This window comes from Neoarius graeffei, chromosome 10 (genome assembly GCF_027579695.1).
Source record: "Neoarius graeffei isolate fNeoGra1 chromosome 10, fNeoGra1.pri, whole genome shotgun sequence".
Lineage (NCBI taxonomy): Eukaryota > Metazoa > Chordata > Actinopteri > Siluriformes > Ariidae > Neoarius > Neoarius graeffei.
The window spans coordinates 69462886-69480951 of NC_083578.1; the positions used below are offsets into that span (position 1 = coordinate 69462886).

General features: G+C 40.9%; 1 protein-coding gene across 2 annotated transcripts; it reads right to left on the bottom strand.

The window, feature by feature from the left end:
- Nucleotides 1-1340: 1340 nt before the first annotated feature.
- On the bottom strand, nt 1341-11212 carry tmem115 (transmembrane protein 115). Of its 2 annotated transcripts, XR_009655538.1 has the most exons (4): nt 10874-11212; nt 9180-10159; nt 3581-3914; nt 1341-1442 (listed from the first exon to the last, which is right to left on the bottom strand). XR_009655538.1 is itself a non-coding variant. In XM_060932188.1 (3 exons), exons 2-3 carry the CDS (start codon nt 10034-10036, stop codon nt 3689-3691), a joined length of 1083 nt encoding a protein of 360 aa, XP_060788171.1. In that variant the 5' UTR covers nt 10037-10159; nt 10874-11212; the 3' UTR covers nt 1341-3688. The 2 variants fall into 2 exon arrangements, 1 of the variants encoding a protein (XP_060788171.1); XM_060932188.1 differs by having other exon boundaries at nt 1341-3914.
- Between the last annotated feature and the right edge of the window lie 6854 nt (nt 11213-18066).

An 18066-nucleotide genomic window follows, 5' to 3' on the forward strand; every position in this document is an offset into this window, starting at 1 on the left:
ACCGACAGGTGCTCTGACGCTGCTTGAAAGACAGATGAGAAATCGTGGGAAGTGCCTGCATTACTGATAAAGTCTGCAAGGCTTGGGAACATATCACAGTTCCCCCGACTGATGCGGCCACACACACAAGATTTTATGATAGATTGATGATAGATTTTATAATAGTATTGATTTGTATGTAATAGTCCAATGTCCTGCATTTTGACATGGGTAAATATGTTGCATCTGCTTAGCTACTATAGCCTGTTAGCCCCAGATTTTTTTTTTCCTCCATACATGAAGCCTACTCGCGACCCCCCTGGAGTACCTCCGCGCCCCACCAGGGGGGCGCGCCCCCCCGGTTGAGAACCACTGCTAGAACAAAGTCCAGTTTTATACAAGTAATAAAAGTTACTTTTCTCATGAAAAAAAAATGGCATTGGCAATTTCATCAGTTAAAATTTTTACATTTTAGTTTTTCATACTTGAATACAATTAAAAGCAGCAACTCTTTATTTTCATTTTTAATGTTTAAGATTTTAGCTACTGTAAAACACCTAAGTAAAATTTCTCAGTGTTTTGTCCAAATAAATATCTAATGATATATTATTATTGGAAATCACACTAGTTTGTAGTTTCCATTACTGTAACAATGTTTTGAAAATCATGGAGCCTCTGGCAATGTTTTACAGACCCCTGGACATGACTTGGAGAAATACTGCTTAAGGGCATAGGTTCCCAGCCCTGGTCCTGGAGCTCACCCTGATTCAACTAATTAACAACTCTTCCTGAGGTGACGTGGATGTGAACAGGAAAAACATAAAAAAACCCCACACATGATGGTGTATCCCAGGGCCAGAGTGAGCAACCGTCTATGTCTTTGTATCTTCACATACACCCTTATAAACGTCCTCTCAGCAACCTTTTCAGTTTGTAGACTCCTGCTGTAGGGACTGATTAATGACAGGGTTTTATCTGGGGAGAAAGGATTCTGTGATTCATAAACACAAACTGATTTCCTAACCCCAATGGGCGTTTGATGTCTAAGTGCAGTGGAAGAAAAATAATCCCAGTACCAGTAAAAATGAAATTTACCACCATCTCATTATTTTTTTTATATGTGCTGTTAAAGACGTTCACATGTACGCACACACACAGCTTTGTTAGTAGTTATAAACATTTAAAGTTCGGGCCCAGAGCATGCATTAAGAAAAGCAATCCCCTTGAAGATTAGTTACCTATTAATTGGTATCTTGAATAAAACAAGTTTTATTAGTTAATTAATTCTTATTAGTACAATTAAGAAAGAGTATAAAATGAAAAACACAAATTGCACATAAACATAAGACAAGTCCGAGCTGTTCTCCGTATAACCTTTTATTGGAGAGCGAGAGAGAATTTGAAGTGAAGCGCAGGAGCCATGGCTTTTAAGCCATAAGGTGAAGAAGAGTCGAGACGGAGAGCTGGAAAAGATGAATGGCAGAAAATAAACAACACGAACATACAAAAATGATCAGTGAGCAAACACAACCAGTGACTAAAAACCGTTCCCAAACCTTTCCCCCCGTCTCTGCACATCAGTCAAATCTGTAGAGAACAAAAATCTCTTTTCTGTTCTCTCTAAACACATTCACTTTTATTCAAAAGATACAAAATGTTTTTCCCCCACGCAGACACAATCCTAGAGCAAGTAAGTTGATTTCTTGATCTGCATAAAATAATAATAATAATAATAATAATAATAATAATACTGGGAAAAAAAAATCCTGCAGATCAACAGAGGGCATGAAGGCAATACACATCAAAGCATTATAGTGTGTATTACTGATTCAGAATCAGCTTTACACTGTGTAGATTTCTTTTTTTTAAGATAGCATACAAGTGATAAACTGATTACTTAGTGATTCTTCAGTTTATGAAGCTCAATAGACAATGACGGAGAAGGAAAAAGTGGTGTGTACAGTAGAACTGGAGTATGTGGCTGTATTGCTGTCACTAGTTTGACCAATCCGGATTCCCCCCGAACACACACACACACAGAAAACAGATGATAATCATGGAGTCATAACCTAGAAGTGCATTTTGTACAAACGTGCATGGACCACAGCTGGCATGGTTCAGGCTCTGGATGATAAAGCAAAGAGCCTCAAGACACAACACCAGAGAAAGGGGACAAAAAGAAGCAAACAGTCCTCCTCATTTCTTATGTTACACCATATTAAACATGCTTTAATAATTGTTTACTTGTTCGAGTCACAATCATTGCACCTATATTTAAGGCCTTTGGATTGCTGGTGGCTTTCAAATAGTCTGGTTTGGAAATACAGCCCCTCATAAATGTCAATAAAATGCAAACTTCAGCTCATCTCATTATCTCTAGCCACTTTATCCTGTTCTACAGTGTCCCAGACAAGCTGGAGCCTATCCCAGCTGACTACGGGCGAAAGGCGGGGTACACCCTGGACAAGTCGCCAGGTCATCACAGGGCCGACACATAGACACAGACAACCATTCAGACTCACATTCACACCTACGCTCAATTTAGAGTCACCAGTTAACCTAACCTGCATGTCTTTGGACTGTGGGGGAAACCGGAGCACCCGGAGGAAACCCACGCGGACACGGGAAGAACATGCAAACTCCGCACAGAAAGGCCCTCGCTGGCCACGGGGCTCGAACCCGGACCTTCTTGCTGTGAGGCGACAGCACTAACCACTCCACCACCGTGCCACCCAAATGCAAACTTAATCATGATGATAAATAATAATCCACACATTAGGATTGTGAGGAACCACAACACTGCGCAAAAAAAGAAAAAAGAAGGGGGTGGGTGGGGGGGAGGGAGGAGAACCCATCACCATGGCTAACATTCAATGTTCTGAATGTTCCGCATTCTTGCACACATTTTCAGGCAGCTTCTTACCTCTTGCAGTTATTTACGCTTACAAGACCTCACCGTGAATTATGGTGAGTTTGAACTTGTCTGTGAGCAAATAAGCACAAGAAAAGATGCCTCTGTGGTTAATAACTCAATGTAAGGAATCCACCAATATTAATAAAACACATAGCACTACATTTTTTTTTCTTCTTGCAATTTTGTTTTTTCTTCTGACAAATATGTTAAATCTCCAACCTGTCCACCTTTGGCAAATCAGCTAATGTCTGAAATAATTTCTGAAAGTCTCAGTCAGTTAGAAACAGGCACAAATAGCATTTAAACCTAATTTCCAAAAAAAAAAAAAAAAAAAGACTGCTTTGTTACCTGTTGCAGTGGGGGAAACATTTACAAAGTCGAGGAGTTACCCATAAGTCAACTGGAGAGCCTGGAGCTAATTTAAAAGTATAAGTAACATGTCTCAGCAGTAGCTGAACCATTTATTCAGAACAAACTCCTTCCACAATCTTTACGCACAAGTACAAATGCGCGCACGCACATACACAAATGAAAATCATTTGTACAAGGCAAAAAAAAACAAACCAATTGCCACAGATACACTCTTTTGGAAAAGTTCATCTGTACAACATCTAAGCCGAACATATCGGTGATCTTGCAGGCTCGTTTGAACTGATCAAGATTTATAAACTACCTATGGCGAGTCACCTTGCTCTCGAGGGTAAATCTTCACCGCCCCTTCAGCAGGTGTTGCGATTGTGTCTCAGATTCAGAGGGCTGAACTGGACAGTTCCTGTCCTCATGTACGTGTGTTTGTTAGGAGTGAGTGGGGGCGTCTTCAAAGCTTATGATGCTCGACTCTTGCCCTGTGGAATTCTGGGTAGTGTTGGGAGCTGGCGGTGAGGGGTCACGAGTCGGGAGCAGGGGCGCATCTGTCCGAACTTCGTCGTCGTCATTGTCTTCCTCGTCCTCCATGCTGGGCCAGGCAGACTGGTCCTCCACTCGCTTTAGACGTTCATTCAGAGCTTTCAGTGCCAACTGCCTGCAGATCAAAATCACAAACAGGAAATAGCTTAGAATCAATAAGATCTTTGACAAATTTGGCAGCGTGTTTATTTTCTATAACAATTCCACAGGTTTACAGTAGTATGCTTTCCTAACGGCGTCTTTTCCGTCGTAACAACTTGTATGCCAGACAAAATCTCTACATAATCTCAGGCTTGTTATAAACCAACTTACAAACTAGATTGAGACTTTGACTAAAGTTACAGTAATTTGCGCTAGCTGACCTTTGTCAGTTGAAGGTCAAGGAAAAGTTGAGCCCTGTGGCCCTGAATTAAAAATAATAATAATAATAATAATAATAATAATTTGACAGAGTTAAGTGACTGAGATAAAGCCCGTTTTTCATGGACCATTCCGGATCAGTACCAAAAATCATGGCAACATAATTCAGTCTAGAGGTATTCTTCATGTGAAATTTGGTGATGACTAGTTGAAAACTGAGGGAAGAAATAGCATCCTAAAAACAACAACAATAATAAGATCCTGAGTAACAATTTGCGGTAATTAAAAAGTACCATTATATATACACACAGTTAAGGTCAAAATTATTAGCCCCCATGAAATTTTGGAACATTACTATAAAATTCTCCCCAAAATTTGTAACACTGATGTAATTTTAAAACATCAACCATTCCAAGCGTTCTTCTGTAGTATCTGGTGCATTTTGGAATGCAAGATTAATATTTAACCATCCTTAATCTCAAATATAGTGAAAAATTGGGTGGTCAAAATTATTAGCCCCCATGCAATTTTCTTGCTTTTAAAAACGCACACAACCAGCCTGTCAGCTTTCAAGCCACACCTGTGCAGTCAATTAGCTCCCAGACAACACCTGAACATCCAATCAGCATTGACTGTTACTTAAGGGACTCGAAGGAACAGGCCTAGAGGCAGCCGAACACATTTCTGAGAGGGGTCTACGTTTAAAGCCATGCCGAAGACAAAAGAAATCACTCTGGACCTCAGAAAGAAAATATTTGGAGGCCCATACCAAGGGGGAAGGCTATACTGTCATTTCTAAACGCTTCACGGTCTCTAGAACAGTTGTGCGATGCATCATTGCAAAGTATAAGGAGTGCCATTTTGTGCGTAACAAACCTGGGCATGGACGAAAATGCAAATTATCTCAATCCCAAGAGAGAGAAAAAAAAAAAAAAAAAAATCAGGGATCTTGGCATCCCTGCACATCCACCAAAATGATTATTGCTGACCTTGCCTCTTCTGGGGTTGAGGTCTCTTCATCGTGGAGGGCTCCGAGGTCACTGCCCAAGAAAAAACCCATTACTTCAAAAGCGGCATCTCAAAGCCAGAATGAACTTTGCCTATGCACATTTGAAAGTTAAAAGATGAGTTTTGGAAGTCTGTCCTTTGGTCTGATGAGACTAAATTGGAGATGTTTGGGCACATGGATGTTGCCTTTATTTGGTGAAAAAAGGGTGAGGCCTACAACCCCAAAAATACAGTTCCCACAGTGAAACATGGTGGTGGGAGCATCATGTTATGAGGCTGTTTTGCTGCCTCAGGCACAGGGAACCTTGTTCGGGTGCATGGGATCATGAAAAAGGAAGATTATATTGATATTTTGAGGGATAACATCAAGACATCTGCTCTTAGTCTAGGCTTAGGTCGCCGCTGGGTCTTTCAGCATGATAATGACCCAAAGCACACATCGAAAGTGGTCCAAAACTTCCTAAAAGACACCAAAATCAAGGTCCTGGAGTGGCCTGCACAGAGCCCAGACCTTAATCCCATTGAGAATCTATGGCACATGCTCAAAACAAAAGTCCATGCCTGAAAACCATGCAATCTGGACCAGCTGGAGCTCTTTGCCAAGGAGGAATGGGCCAAAATACCTACAGAGACATGTGCCAACCTTGTAAAGGACTATCCAAAGAGGTTGATGTCAGTTGTGGCACAGAAAGGGTACACTATTGACAATTGATTGTTGGGGGGCTAATAATTTTAACCATGTCATTTTTCTGTTTTCTTGTTACAAGTCAGAGCATGAATAAAATATCATCAAACTTAGTGGCCATTCTGTCTTTTCTCTTTTGGAAGCATATAAACTATGCACATTTTTACAACCCTGATTCCAAAATGTTGGGACAAAGTACAAATTGTAAATAAAAACGGAATGCAATGATGTGGAAGTTTCAAAATTCCATATTTTATTCAGAATAGAACATAGATGACATATCAAATGTTTAAACTGAGAAAATGTATCATTTAAAGAGAAAAATTAGGTGATTTTAAATTTCATGACAACAACACATCTCAAAAAAGTTGGGACAAGGCCATGTTTACCACTGTGAGACATCCCCTTTTCTCTTTACAACAGTCTGTAAACGTCTGGGGACTGAGGAGACAAGTTGCTCAAGTTTAGGGATAGGAATGTTAACCCATTCTTGTCTAATGTAGGATTCTAGTTGCTCAACTGTCTTAGGTCTTTTTTGTCGTATCTTCCGTTTTATGATGCGCCAAATGTTTTCTATGGATGAAAGATCTGGACTGCAGGCTGGCCAGTTCAGTACCCGGACCCTTCTTCTACGCAGCCATGATGCTGTAATTGATGCAGTATGTGGTTTCCCTGAAAGAGACGCCGTCTGGATGGGAGCATATGTTGCTCTAGAACCTGGATATACCTTTCAGCATTGATGGTGTCTTTCCAGATGTGTAAGCTGCCCATGCCACACGCACTAATGCAACCCCATACCATCAGAGATGCAGGCTTCTGAACTGAGCGCTGATAACAACTTGGGTCGTCCTTCTCCTCTTTAGTCTGAATGACACGGCGTCCCTGATTTCCATAAAGAACTTCAAATTTTGATTCGTCTGACCACAGAACAGTTTTCCACAGTCCATTTTAAATGAGCCTTGGCCCAGAGAAGACGTCTGCGCTTCTGGATCATGTTTAGATACGGCTTCTTCTTTGAACTATAGAGTTTTAGCTGGCAACGGCGGATGGCACGGTGAATTGTGTTCACAGATAATGTTCTCTGGAAATATTCCTGAGCCCATTTTGTGATTTCCAATACAGAAGCATGCCTGTATGTGATGCAGTGCCGTCTAAGGGCCCGAAGATCACGGGCACCCAGTATGGTTTTCCGGCCTTGACCCTTACGCACAGAGATTCTTCCAGATTCTCTGAATCTTTTGATGATATTATGCACTGTAGATGATGATATGTTCAAACTCTTTGCAATTTTACACTGTCGAACTCCTTTCTGATATTGCTCCACTATTTGTCTGCGCAGAATTAGGGGGATTGGTGATCCTCTTCCCATCTTTACTTCTGAGAGCCGCTGCCACTCTAAGATGCTCTTTTTATACCCAGTCATGTTAATGACCTATTGCCAATTGACCTAATGAGTTGCAATTGGTCCTCCAGCTGTTCCTTTTTTGTACCTTTAACTTTTCCAGCCTCTTATTGCCCCTGTCCCAACTTTTTTGAGATGTGTTGCTGTCATGAAATTTCAAATGAGCCAATATTTGGCATGAAATTTCAAAATGTCTCACTTTCGACATTTGATATGTTGTCTATGTTCTATTGTGAATACAATATCAGTTTTTGAGATTTGTAAATTATTGCATTCCGTTTTTATTTACAATTTGTACTTTGTCCCAACTTTTTTGGAATTGGGGTTGTAGAAATTGTCATTTTCATGGATAAACAAAGGGTTGCGTCTGATTTCACAAAGGGGGCTAATAATTTTGACCTTAACTGTATTTAAAACATAAAATGTTGAAAATCACTGATGTGGTGAAGTTCTTGATTAGGAAGTGTTTAATAAACATTTTTTGGAGTCTCCAGGGTCAGCATTTGTCCTTAGTACTTTCACAAAAACAAGACAAGACAAGCTGTACTTTTCGTCTTATCAACTTCAAGAGAGAGCAAAAGAAAGCAGCTAGTTAATGAACGTTCAGAGCCTGTTATGGCTGGTGTAGTGGAAGTGAAGGTTCAAACTGGGTATTATATGTATCAAATAAAAAGAATGAGGTTATTCTTTACTGAACTTTGCGTAGAGGTTGTGGAATAACTTATCTGCCGACGTCATAAGACGCTGAAAAGCAGGTCAGATGAAAGGAAGTCAGTTCAGGACTTGGGACCAGTCTCACTATAATTTACTACCCTTAAAATACAATTACAAGCTGAATAGATTTAAACTTAATTATATCCTTTATGATCCTAGCAATGGGCACTGTGGGTGGTTAGCACGGTCACCTCACAGCAAGAAGGTCCGGGTTCGAGCCCAGCGGCCGGCGAGGGCCTTTCTGTGTGGAGTTTGCATGTTCTCCCCGTGTCTGCGTGGGTTTCCTCCGGGTGCTCCGGTTTCCTCCACAGTCCAAAGACATGCAGGTTAGGTTAACTGGTGGCTCTAAATTGACCGTAGGTGTGAATGTGAATGGTTGTTTGTCTCTGTGTACCAGCCCTGCGATAACCTGGTGACTTGTCCAGGGTGTACCCCACCTCTCACCCATAGTCAGCTGGGATAGGCTCCAGCTTGCCTGTAACCCTGTAGAACAGGATAAGCGACTACAGATAATGGTTGATCCTAGCAATACTACCGTAAAATAATTCATGTGCATAGTGTGCAAAAACATGCCATGATTGCCATGTTATATATTAGTAATAATATCAAGAACAACATTAAGAGTTTTTTTTTTTATGGCTGACATTTAAAAAGAGGAGTCATAACGACAATATCCAACACTTAAGTTTCCGGATTTAATGAGAAGTCATTTTCAAACACACCTTGTTCTCCTGCAAGGACAGACAAACAGGAACCAGTTGGACTTCTAGCTGCTTTCCTAATATTCTTAGAGTACTGATAGTGCTCACAGTGAATGTGACTGGACTGCTCTATGAACAGCGCTTTTGAATTTGTTCTGGCTGCACTTGTGCCCTGAGAAACTCTGTTTGTGCTGCTGCAGCTTTTGAGGAATGTTGCAATAAAAGAACCAATGCGCAATACTTGTTTGTGTGTGTACACATTGTAACAGGGTGTGTGCAACCACCCAACAACAAACAAGCCCTACTGCAAGATACCAACAGAGCCAATTATGAACATGTTTCGAAGGTCATGAAACTGTCAAAAAAACCAAAACAAAATCCGGTTCTATGGTGGTGCATTTCACAGTGTTACGGATTCTTATTGTCCCTACTTTCAAAAATTTGTGATTTACTCCTATTGGCAGAATATGGCACTGTTCAACATCGTGTGACATCATTTCAACCTCTTACCTTCTCCTCTCGGCATCCTGTGGGTCTGTGCCAGGAAGGCTGATCGTGATGGATGACGGTGCGCCAACATCATAGCGCTTCACCATCTTGCGACACACCTTCATCTTGACAAGGGCAGCATGCACCAGGCTGGCGAGGAGTCCCACTGCTGGCTGAAGCGCCTCTGGGAAGAAGGAGGCAAAGGCAAAGTGGTCTGACATGTCACCACGCCCACGGCTGTGCCTCTGGTAGAAGCGCAAGTATACCCACCCTGCTAATGCACCATAGCTGCAGCCCACCAATGGTGCAGAGCTTTCCAGCAGCCCAGCTAGCCGCAAGATAGCTAAAGCTAGCAGGACCAGTGCTGGAGCTGCCTTCAGACGAATCTGAGGCACTCGAAGCACAGTCGTGTCACCTGACGTTTGCTTTAGAGCCACCAGGACAGCACCAAGAAACGTGGGTGTGCCGCTGATGTGTACTCCAAACAGGTAGCTTAGGTCAAACGTGATAGCATAGGCGAGAACGTAAGAGAGGCCTGAAAGCAAACCAGCAGCAATGTTCACCACCACAAAGAAGACAAGTAACTCCAGAGCACCCCATAGAGGCTCCAGCAGTCTGCCTGCAGTCATCACCGTAGCCACGTTTAATGCTACGTCCCACACATGCTGCTCCACCACACCATGCGTCAACAGAGTCCAGATCCAGAAGTTGGGAGGAAAGAGGTATCCAGGTGTGATTCCAAGAGCCACACGTGTGTCCGCCAACCACGAGATGAGGTAAAGCACAAACACAGTGACACATATACATTTCACCACCACACTTGTGCTGGCTAGAGCAGTCAGGAAGTGCTGCCGTGCCACCGGCAAATATCGGTTCATGTTTGGCAGGTTCGACTCGTGCTTTGGCAGATTCGACTTGTATATCAACAGGGCCGGGAGGAGAGAACAGGGACTTCAAACCCGGACATCCATAAACACCATGAAAACCACATATGTATCCTCCTGTATTGAGGAGACAAAGCAGAATTAAATCTCCATTTTAAAACAACAACAACAACACACTGGCTTTCTTTTCAACCTAGATATTATCTGTTTAATTTCTAGTGTGTGTCTGATTACAATTTTTACACATATTTTGACACTCGGAAAGGCTTGTATGTCAGGTGTACTACATCAGCTACTAATAAACAGTAATTTAACAAAGAAAAAAAGTCTAATGGTTGATATGGTGAAGTTTTCTGTAAGGAGACGATTATTTAACATTTAGAGACATCGTCTCCAGTGTCAGCACTTTCTGACAGTGAATAATCCACAAGGGGAGATTCTTCAAGACAGAGGGCTTTTCCTGAACATGACAAGATAGATGTTAGTTATTAACTTCAATAGAAAGACAGAAAACAATATAAAAATACCAATGACGTTTCTATCAAAAACTAATAGCTGACACAGTGAAGCTATTGAGGTCTTCAGTCCTTCTGGTTTGATCAGTCTGAGGATTAGCATGTCTTAATGAAAGCTTTATAAGAGAGAAACAGAACAATTACAAAACACACCAACATACATACATAACCGTCATTTCTGGCCATGAGTCAAGTCACTTATTTCTGAGCCTGCTAGTTTGATTAGCCAACTAGCTAACAAGGACTTTGCCCCTCAGTATAATTGAAAACATGTTACTTCATTCTTTTATCAGATGACAATTAGATTTGAAGTAACCTCTCCGAGTTCAGGTGCTTGCCCCCTTATGGGCAAGATTAGCGTAAGACATCAACAGCTCTCGCGGGCAGCATGCCCTGTCATCCCGGCCCGAGTGCGCAGGCAAGCCCGAGGATTCACTTCTTCCACTAGGCCTCAAGAAAGAATTCTGGTAAATTCGAATGTCCGTGAAACTCAAAGCGGCAGTCCAAAGTACCAGTCCACCGTACCAACGATATTATATCCGTTTCTACAGATTACACATTGAAATATACCGAGAATACGCTTGCTTCACTGAAAGGCACTCCCAGCTAAATCCAACACTGCGATAAACACAAACGCCAGATTTGCAAACGTCACCGTCGGACCATAAGAGCGTCGCTTTACGGCAGCTCAGCGCAAAGGCTGCTGGGAAACGTAGTAACAGTAACGAACGCAAGTTTCATGCAACTGAGCACGTAAAGTATCAGTCAAAAGCTTGGACACACTTTGGAATTCAATGATTTTTCTTTACTTTTATTAATTAAAAGACACTCCATGTCGTTTCTTTTTACTTAGTTGAGCGGGTCTTGACATAGATTATTTCAGTTGTCGAATAGGACTATTTACTGTAATTTTTAAATAATTTTTTATTATTTACGAGAGCAGCAGCTGCAATTATCGACACCTTAACGATCTTTTGGCCATTGCAAAAGCAGAAAAGACTTTCAAGATGTAAATTGTGCATGAATAATTACTCAAACTTCCACTGGAAAAAAAAACGAGTTGATTCCCGATTACTTAGCGTATCAGATCACGTGACTCCGTTCCACAATTATCGACACCGTTCCACAATTATCGACATCCAGATGATTATTTACCTCATCTCATCTCATTCATCTCATTATCTCTAGCCGCTTTCTCCTGTTCTACAGGGTCGCAGGCAAGCTGGAGCCTAGCTGACTACGGGCGAAAGGCGGGGTACACCCTGGACAAGTCGCCAGGTCATCACAGGGCTGACACATAGACACAGACAACCATTCACACTCACATTCACACCTACGCTCAATTTAGAGTCACCAGTTAACCTAACCTGCATGTCTTTGGACTGTGGGGGAAACCGGAGCACCCGGAGGAAACCCACGCGGACACGGGGAGAACATGCAAACTCCACACAGAAAGACCCTCGCCGGCCACAGGGCTTGAACCTGGACCTTCTTGCTGTGAGGCGACAGTGCTAACCACTACACCACCATGCTGCCTATATACAGTGGTGCTTGAAAGTTTGTGAACCCTTTAGATTTTTCTATATTTCTGCATAAATATGACCTAAGACATCATCAGATTTTCACACAAGTCCTAAAAGTAGATAAAGAGAACCCAGTTAAACAAATGAGACAAAAATATTATACTTGGTCATTTATTTATTGAGGAAAATGATCCAATATTACATATCTGTGAGTGGCAAAAGTATATGAACCTCTAGGATTAGCAGTTAATTTGAAGGTGAAATTAGAGTCAGGTGTTTTCAATCAATGGGATGACAATCAGGTGTGAATGGGCACCCTGTTTTATTTAAAGAACAGGGATCTATCAAAGTCTGATCTTCACAACACATGTTTGTGGAAGTGTATCATGGCACGAACAAAGGAGATTTCTGAGGACCTCAGAAAAAGCGTTGTTGATGCTCATCAGGCTGGAAAAGGTTACAAAACCATCTCTAAAGAGTTTGGACTCCACCAATCCACAGTCAGACAGATTGTGTACAAATGGAGGAACTTCAAGACCATTGTTACCCTCCCCAGGAGTCGTCATCCAACAAAGATCACTCCAACAGCAAGGCGTGTAATAGTCGGCGAGATCACAAAGGACCCCAGGGTAACTTCTAAGCAACTGAAGGCCTCTCTCACGTTGGTTAATGTTAATGTTCATGAGTCCACCATCAGGAGAACACTGAACAACAATGGTGTGCATGGCAGGGTTGCAAGGAGAAAGCCACTGCTCTCCAAAAACAACATTGCTGCTTGTCTGCAGTTTGCTAAAGATCATGTGGACAAGCCAGAAGGGCTATTGGAAAAATGTTTTGTGGACGGATGAGACCAAAATAGAACTTTTTGGTTTAAATGAGAAGAGTTATGTTTGGAGAAAGGAAAACACTGCATTCCAGCATAAGAACCATATCCCATCTCTGAAACATGGTGGTGGTGGTACCATGGTTTGGGCCTGTTTTGCTGCATCTGGGCCAGGACGGCTTGCCATCATTGATGGAACAATGAATTCTGAATTATACCAGCGAATTCTAAAAGAAAATGTCAGGACATCTGTCCATGAACTGAATCTCAAGAGAAGGTGGGTCATGCAGCAAGAGAAGGTGGGTCATGCAGCAAGACAACAGCCCTCAGCACACAAGTCATTCTACCAAAGAATAGTTAAAGAAGAATAAAGTTAATGTTTTGAAATGGCCAAGTCAAAGTCCTGACCTTAATCCAATCAAAATGTTGTGGAAGGACCTGAAGCGAGCAGTTCATGTGAGGAAACCCACCAACATCCCAGAGTTAAAGCTGTTCTGTACGGAGGAATGGGCTAAAATTCCTCCAAGCCGGTGTGCAGGACTGATCAACAGTTACCAGAAACGTTTAGTTGCAGTTATTGCTGCACAAGGGGGTCACACCAGATACTGAAAGCAAAGGTTCACATACTTTCGCCACTCACAGATCTGTAATATTGGATCATTTTCCTCAATTAATAAATGACCAAGTATAATATTTTTGTCTCATTTGTTTAACTGGGTTCTCTTTATCTACTTTTAGGACTTGTGAAAATCTAATGATGTTTTAGATCATATTTATGCAGAAATATAGAAAATTTTAAAGGGTTCACAAACTTTCAAGCACCACTGTATATATATATATTTTTTTAACATTTCCCCCCCACATAATTCCATATATGTTCCAGATGTTATGTCATAGTTTTGATGCCTTCAGTATTTTTCTACAATGTACAAAATAGTCACAATACAGAAAAACCTCGCAAATAGTCCACACTCTTGACTGTTACTGTAGGTCTATCTATCTATCTATCTATCTATCTATCTATCTATCTATCTATCTATCTATCTATCTATCTATCTATCTATCTATCTATCATATTTTCTTGCATTGCCCAGCTGCATTGGCCCCAGCACTCTCTGAATAATCACTGTTTTTATTCAAAGTGAAAAAACAAATGCACATTTTTAGCCAAACACTAAGTGCAATAGTGCACCTCCCTGCTTGTGACGTCCCATTTCCATTTTAAATATAAATAGAGCATTAACCACATGGGAATTGGATCCTAATGTGTGGCCACAACTTGTAAGGCATGGCAATGAGATCATTAAGTCATGGTCATGATTTCATAACATGAGGGAACAAGATAATTAAGTCAACACCACAGCTTAATAAAGCCTGATTATTGTATTTTGCCCACAGGAAGATGTGGCACGTGTAGCATCAAGGGCTTCGCTGTGCTGCCTATTTAAAATGTAGTGCCAGTCTGCCACTATTTCATTCTTAAGCAAGGCCCTTAACCCCATCTGCTCTAGGGGTTCCATATAATGGCTTACCCGATGCTTTGACACCAACTTCCTAGGATAAGTGAAGAAAATAATTTCACTGTAATGTAATGTAATGTACACTGTAAAAAAAATCTTGTCAAATTTACAGTGAAAAACTGGCAGCTGTGGTTGCCATTTTTTCACCGTAAAAAATACAGTGACAGTGTATATGGCTTTACGGTAAGGTATATCAACACTTGTAAAAACAACAGTTTGAAAATGTTCAATTTTACAGGTATTCAGTGTACAATAATCAGTACATAACTGTTAATTTTACGGATATTCATTGTACAATAAACAATGATTCAAAATGATGGTTACAAGCAATGATCTACTAGACAGATATATATACATTTTTAGAATTTTTTTGGGCTTTTTTCACCTTTATTGGATAGGACAGTGCAGAGACAGGAAATGAGCTGGAAAGAGAGACGGGGAGGGATCGGGAAATGACCTCAGGTCGGAATTGAACCCGAGTCCCCAGATTCATTGTATGACGCCTTAGTTGACTGAGCCACAATGGTGGGCATGTTTTTGTTTTTTTAACAGGGCAATGATGTAATTTTAACCATCACATTCTGTTTTAGTCTTACAGTTTGTCTGTGTTTAAACTACAACAATTTGTAAATTATACAAAAAAATATGATCAATTCAACATATTCTTACTGTTAAATTAACAGTGGCATTTGGTTAGGAGTTTTACAGTATATTGATGTAAATTACACACTGCTTCATTGTTTTTGTATTTACAGTTTTTTTATGTCATGATTTTACATAAATTCACTGTTAATTCTACGGACATTTTTTACAGTGTAATGTAATGTACAGTGCCTGCAGAATTTTTTGTTGTACTGCAACATCAAGTTTAGAATGAGATTTGTTCTGCTCCTCTTGAAGTGACTCTGAAGTAAAATTAAATAAATGATTTAGGTTTCCTCAGAAATATTTAAAAAAAATCTAAAAGCTGCTGCAGCATGGGTCATGTGGTCACAGCATGACAAACGTATTCGTTTATAAAAACTCAGTTAAAGTTGAAATTTATCCCGCTCACCTGTTTCGCAGCCCGGCAGCCTACTGATCCAGTCACACAGTCACAGCCCCCAAGCAAGCCTCTCATCACTGCAGCATGGGTCATGTGGTCACAGCATGACAAGTTATCTCGTAATTACGAGATAATTATCTCGTAATTATGAGATAATTATATCATAATTATGAGATAACTTGCTGTTTTTTTATTTTATCTCATAATTATGAGATAACTTGCTGTTTTTTTTTATTAGGTGAATGCAATGCGCTTCCGTAGTAATTAACAAGTATTCACTCCCTTTCTGTTGACAGCCTAAATTAGGAGTAGTATAGTTTAATTTTCTTTGTCCACACACACTAGATATGTTGAAGGTGTTCATTTCAAATCTACGTGTCCAATTGTATGGTTGCACAATAAACTACAGTGTAATAGACTTTAGGATGTCTCACAGCTAAAATGGCAGTCCTGCTGTCATGAGAACCAAGGACCTGCCTGTGAAGGAAAAAAAAAGCTGGAAAAGGTTATAGAAAGATCAGCAATGATTTGAACTTTCCGAAGAGCATTATGAAATCCATTATAACAAAGTCGAAAAAAAATATGGCACAAGATCAGGCCGTCCTTCCAAATTGAGCACATGAGCAATCAGAGCAATTGTCAGATAAGTGTCCAGCGACAACAATGAAGGAATTACAATATCATCAGCTCTTAAAAAACCTAGTCTCTATGGGAGAGTGGCCAGAAGGAGACCACTTCTGAGAAAGACTAATATAAAGGCATGCCTGAAATTGCTTGAAGGCATGTCACAAAATTTGACAGCTTTTGGAAAAAGATTTTGAGCCAGTTGGAGCCAACATGGAGCCAAACTCCAAATACAAACTCCAGTCAGCCAGAAATTTGTGTCTAGGGTGAACATGTAGCACAAGGCAAAAATACAAATGAATGGCTTGGAAAAAAAAAAAAAGTTTGCTGCCTGAAATGGCTGAGTCAAAGCCAAGACTGAAATCCAATGGAAAATCTGTGGCATGAGCTGAAAATTGCTGTCCACCAACATTCTCCATTTAATTTGTGAGAGCTGGAGGAAAGTTGCATTAAAGAATGGGAGAAAATACCAAACTGAAAATGTGCAAAGCTCATAGAGAAACAGCTGAGATAACACAAAACTGTAATTGCTGCAAAATGACAATGGGGTCAACAATTATCAATTAAGCAGTGTTTAGATTTTTTATTTTTAAATAATTCTGAGGACATCTAATTACATTATTTAATTTCAGCTTTCTAGACAGTCATGCCAAAAAAGAAGAAATCCCATTCTAATATACTTAAATTTGATATTGCAGCACAGCAAAAAGGGAATAATAATAATAATAATAATAATAATAATAATAATGGTGGCATGGTGGTGTAGTGGTTAGCACTGTCGCCTCACAGCAAGAAGGTCCTGGGTTCGAGCCCAGTGGCCGGCGAGGGCCTTTCTGTGTGGAGTTTGCATGTTCTTCCCGTGTCTGCGTGGGTTTCCTCCGGGTGCTCTGGTTTCCCCCACAGTCCAAAGACATGCAGGTTAGGTTAACTGGTGACTCTAAATGGACTGTAGGTGTGAATGTGAGTGTGAATGGTTGTCTGTGTCTATGTGTCAGCCCTGTGATGACCTGGTGACTTGTCCAGGGTGTACCCCGCCTTTCGCCCGTAGTCAGCTGGGATAGGCTCCAGCTTGCCTGCGACCCTGTAGAACAGGATAAAGCGGTTAGAGATAATGATATGAGAATGAGATAATAATAATAATAATAATAATGGCGGCACGGTGGTGTAGTGGTTAGCACTGTCAACTCACAGCAAGAAGGTTCTGGGTTCGAGCCCCGTGGCCGGTGAGGGCCTTTCTGTGTGGAGTTTGCATGTTCTCCCCGTGTCCACCTGGGTTTCCTCTGGGTGCTCCAGTTTCCCCATAGTCCAAAGACATGCAGGTTAGGCGAATTGGTGGCTCTAAATTGATCGTAGGTATGAATGTGAGTGTGAGTGGTTGTTTGTCTCTATGTGTCAGCCCTGTGATGACCTGGCGACTTGTCCAGGGTGTACCCCGCCTCTCGTCCATAGTCAGCTGGGATAGGCTCCAGCTTGCCTGCGACCCTGTAGAACAGGATAAGTGGCTATAGATAATAGATGGATGGATAATAATAATAATAATAATAATAACAATAATAAGGGGTGAATACGTTCTGGAGGCACTGTATATTCTGACAAATAAAAAAAAAAAAAGCTTTTGTCCCCCTTCGAAACTGTCAAGACCCTGACCAGCTAGTTACTAAGGATGAATGAATGATGTACTTTCCTGTTAATGAACCTGATCTGTGTTTATCCTGTGACCTTCATACACTGTTAGAAATGGGGTACAATAGAAGTCCATTTCTGTACCCCATGGTACAATCTACACAAATGTACTCTTTATGGCTTATTATTGGACCTCAAGGTACCTTTTTAGGGCCAAAATGGTACATATATGTTCCAAAGCATGATATAAAGGGTACAAATAAATACCATAGAGCAGGAGTTCTCAACCTTTTCTGCTTCAAGGCCCACCTATTCATACTTGTAATGAGTTGGAGCCCATTAAAAAAGATC

Coding starts and splice junctions, on each gene's coding strand:
- tmem115 (XM_060932188.1), bottom strand. CDS start 10,036: ATGAACCGATATTTGCCGGTGGCACGGCAGCACTTCCTGACTGCTCTA. Junction 3,915..9,179: donor CAGGATGCCGAGAGGAGAAG/GTAAGAGGTTGA, acceptor TTTGATCTGCAG/GCAGTTGGCACTGAAAGCTC.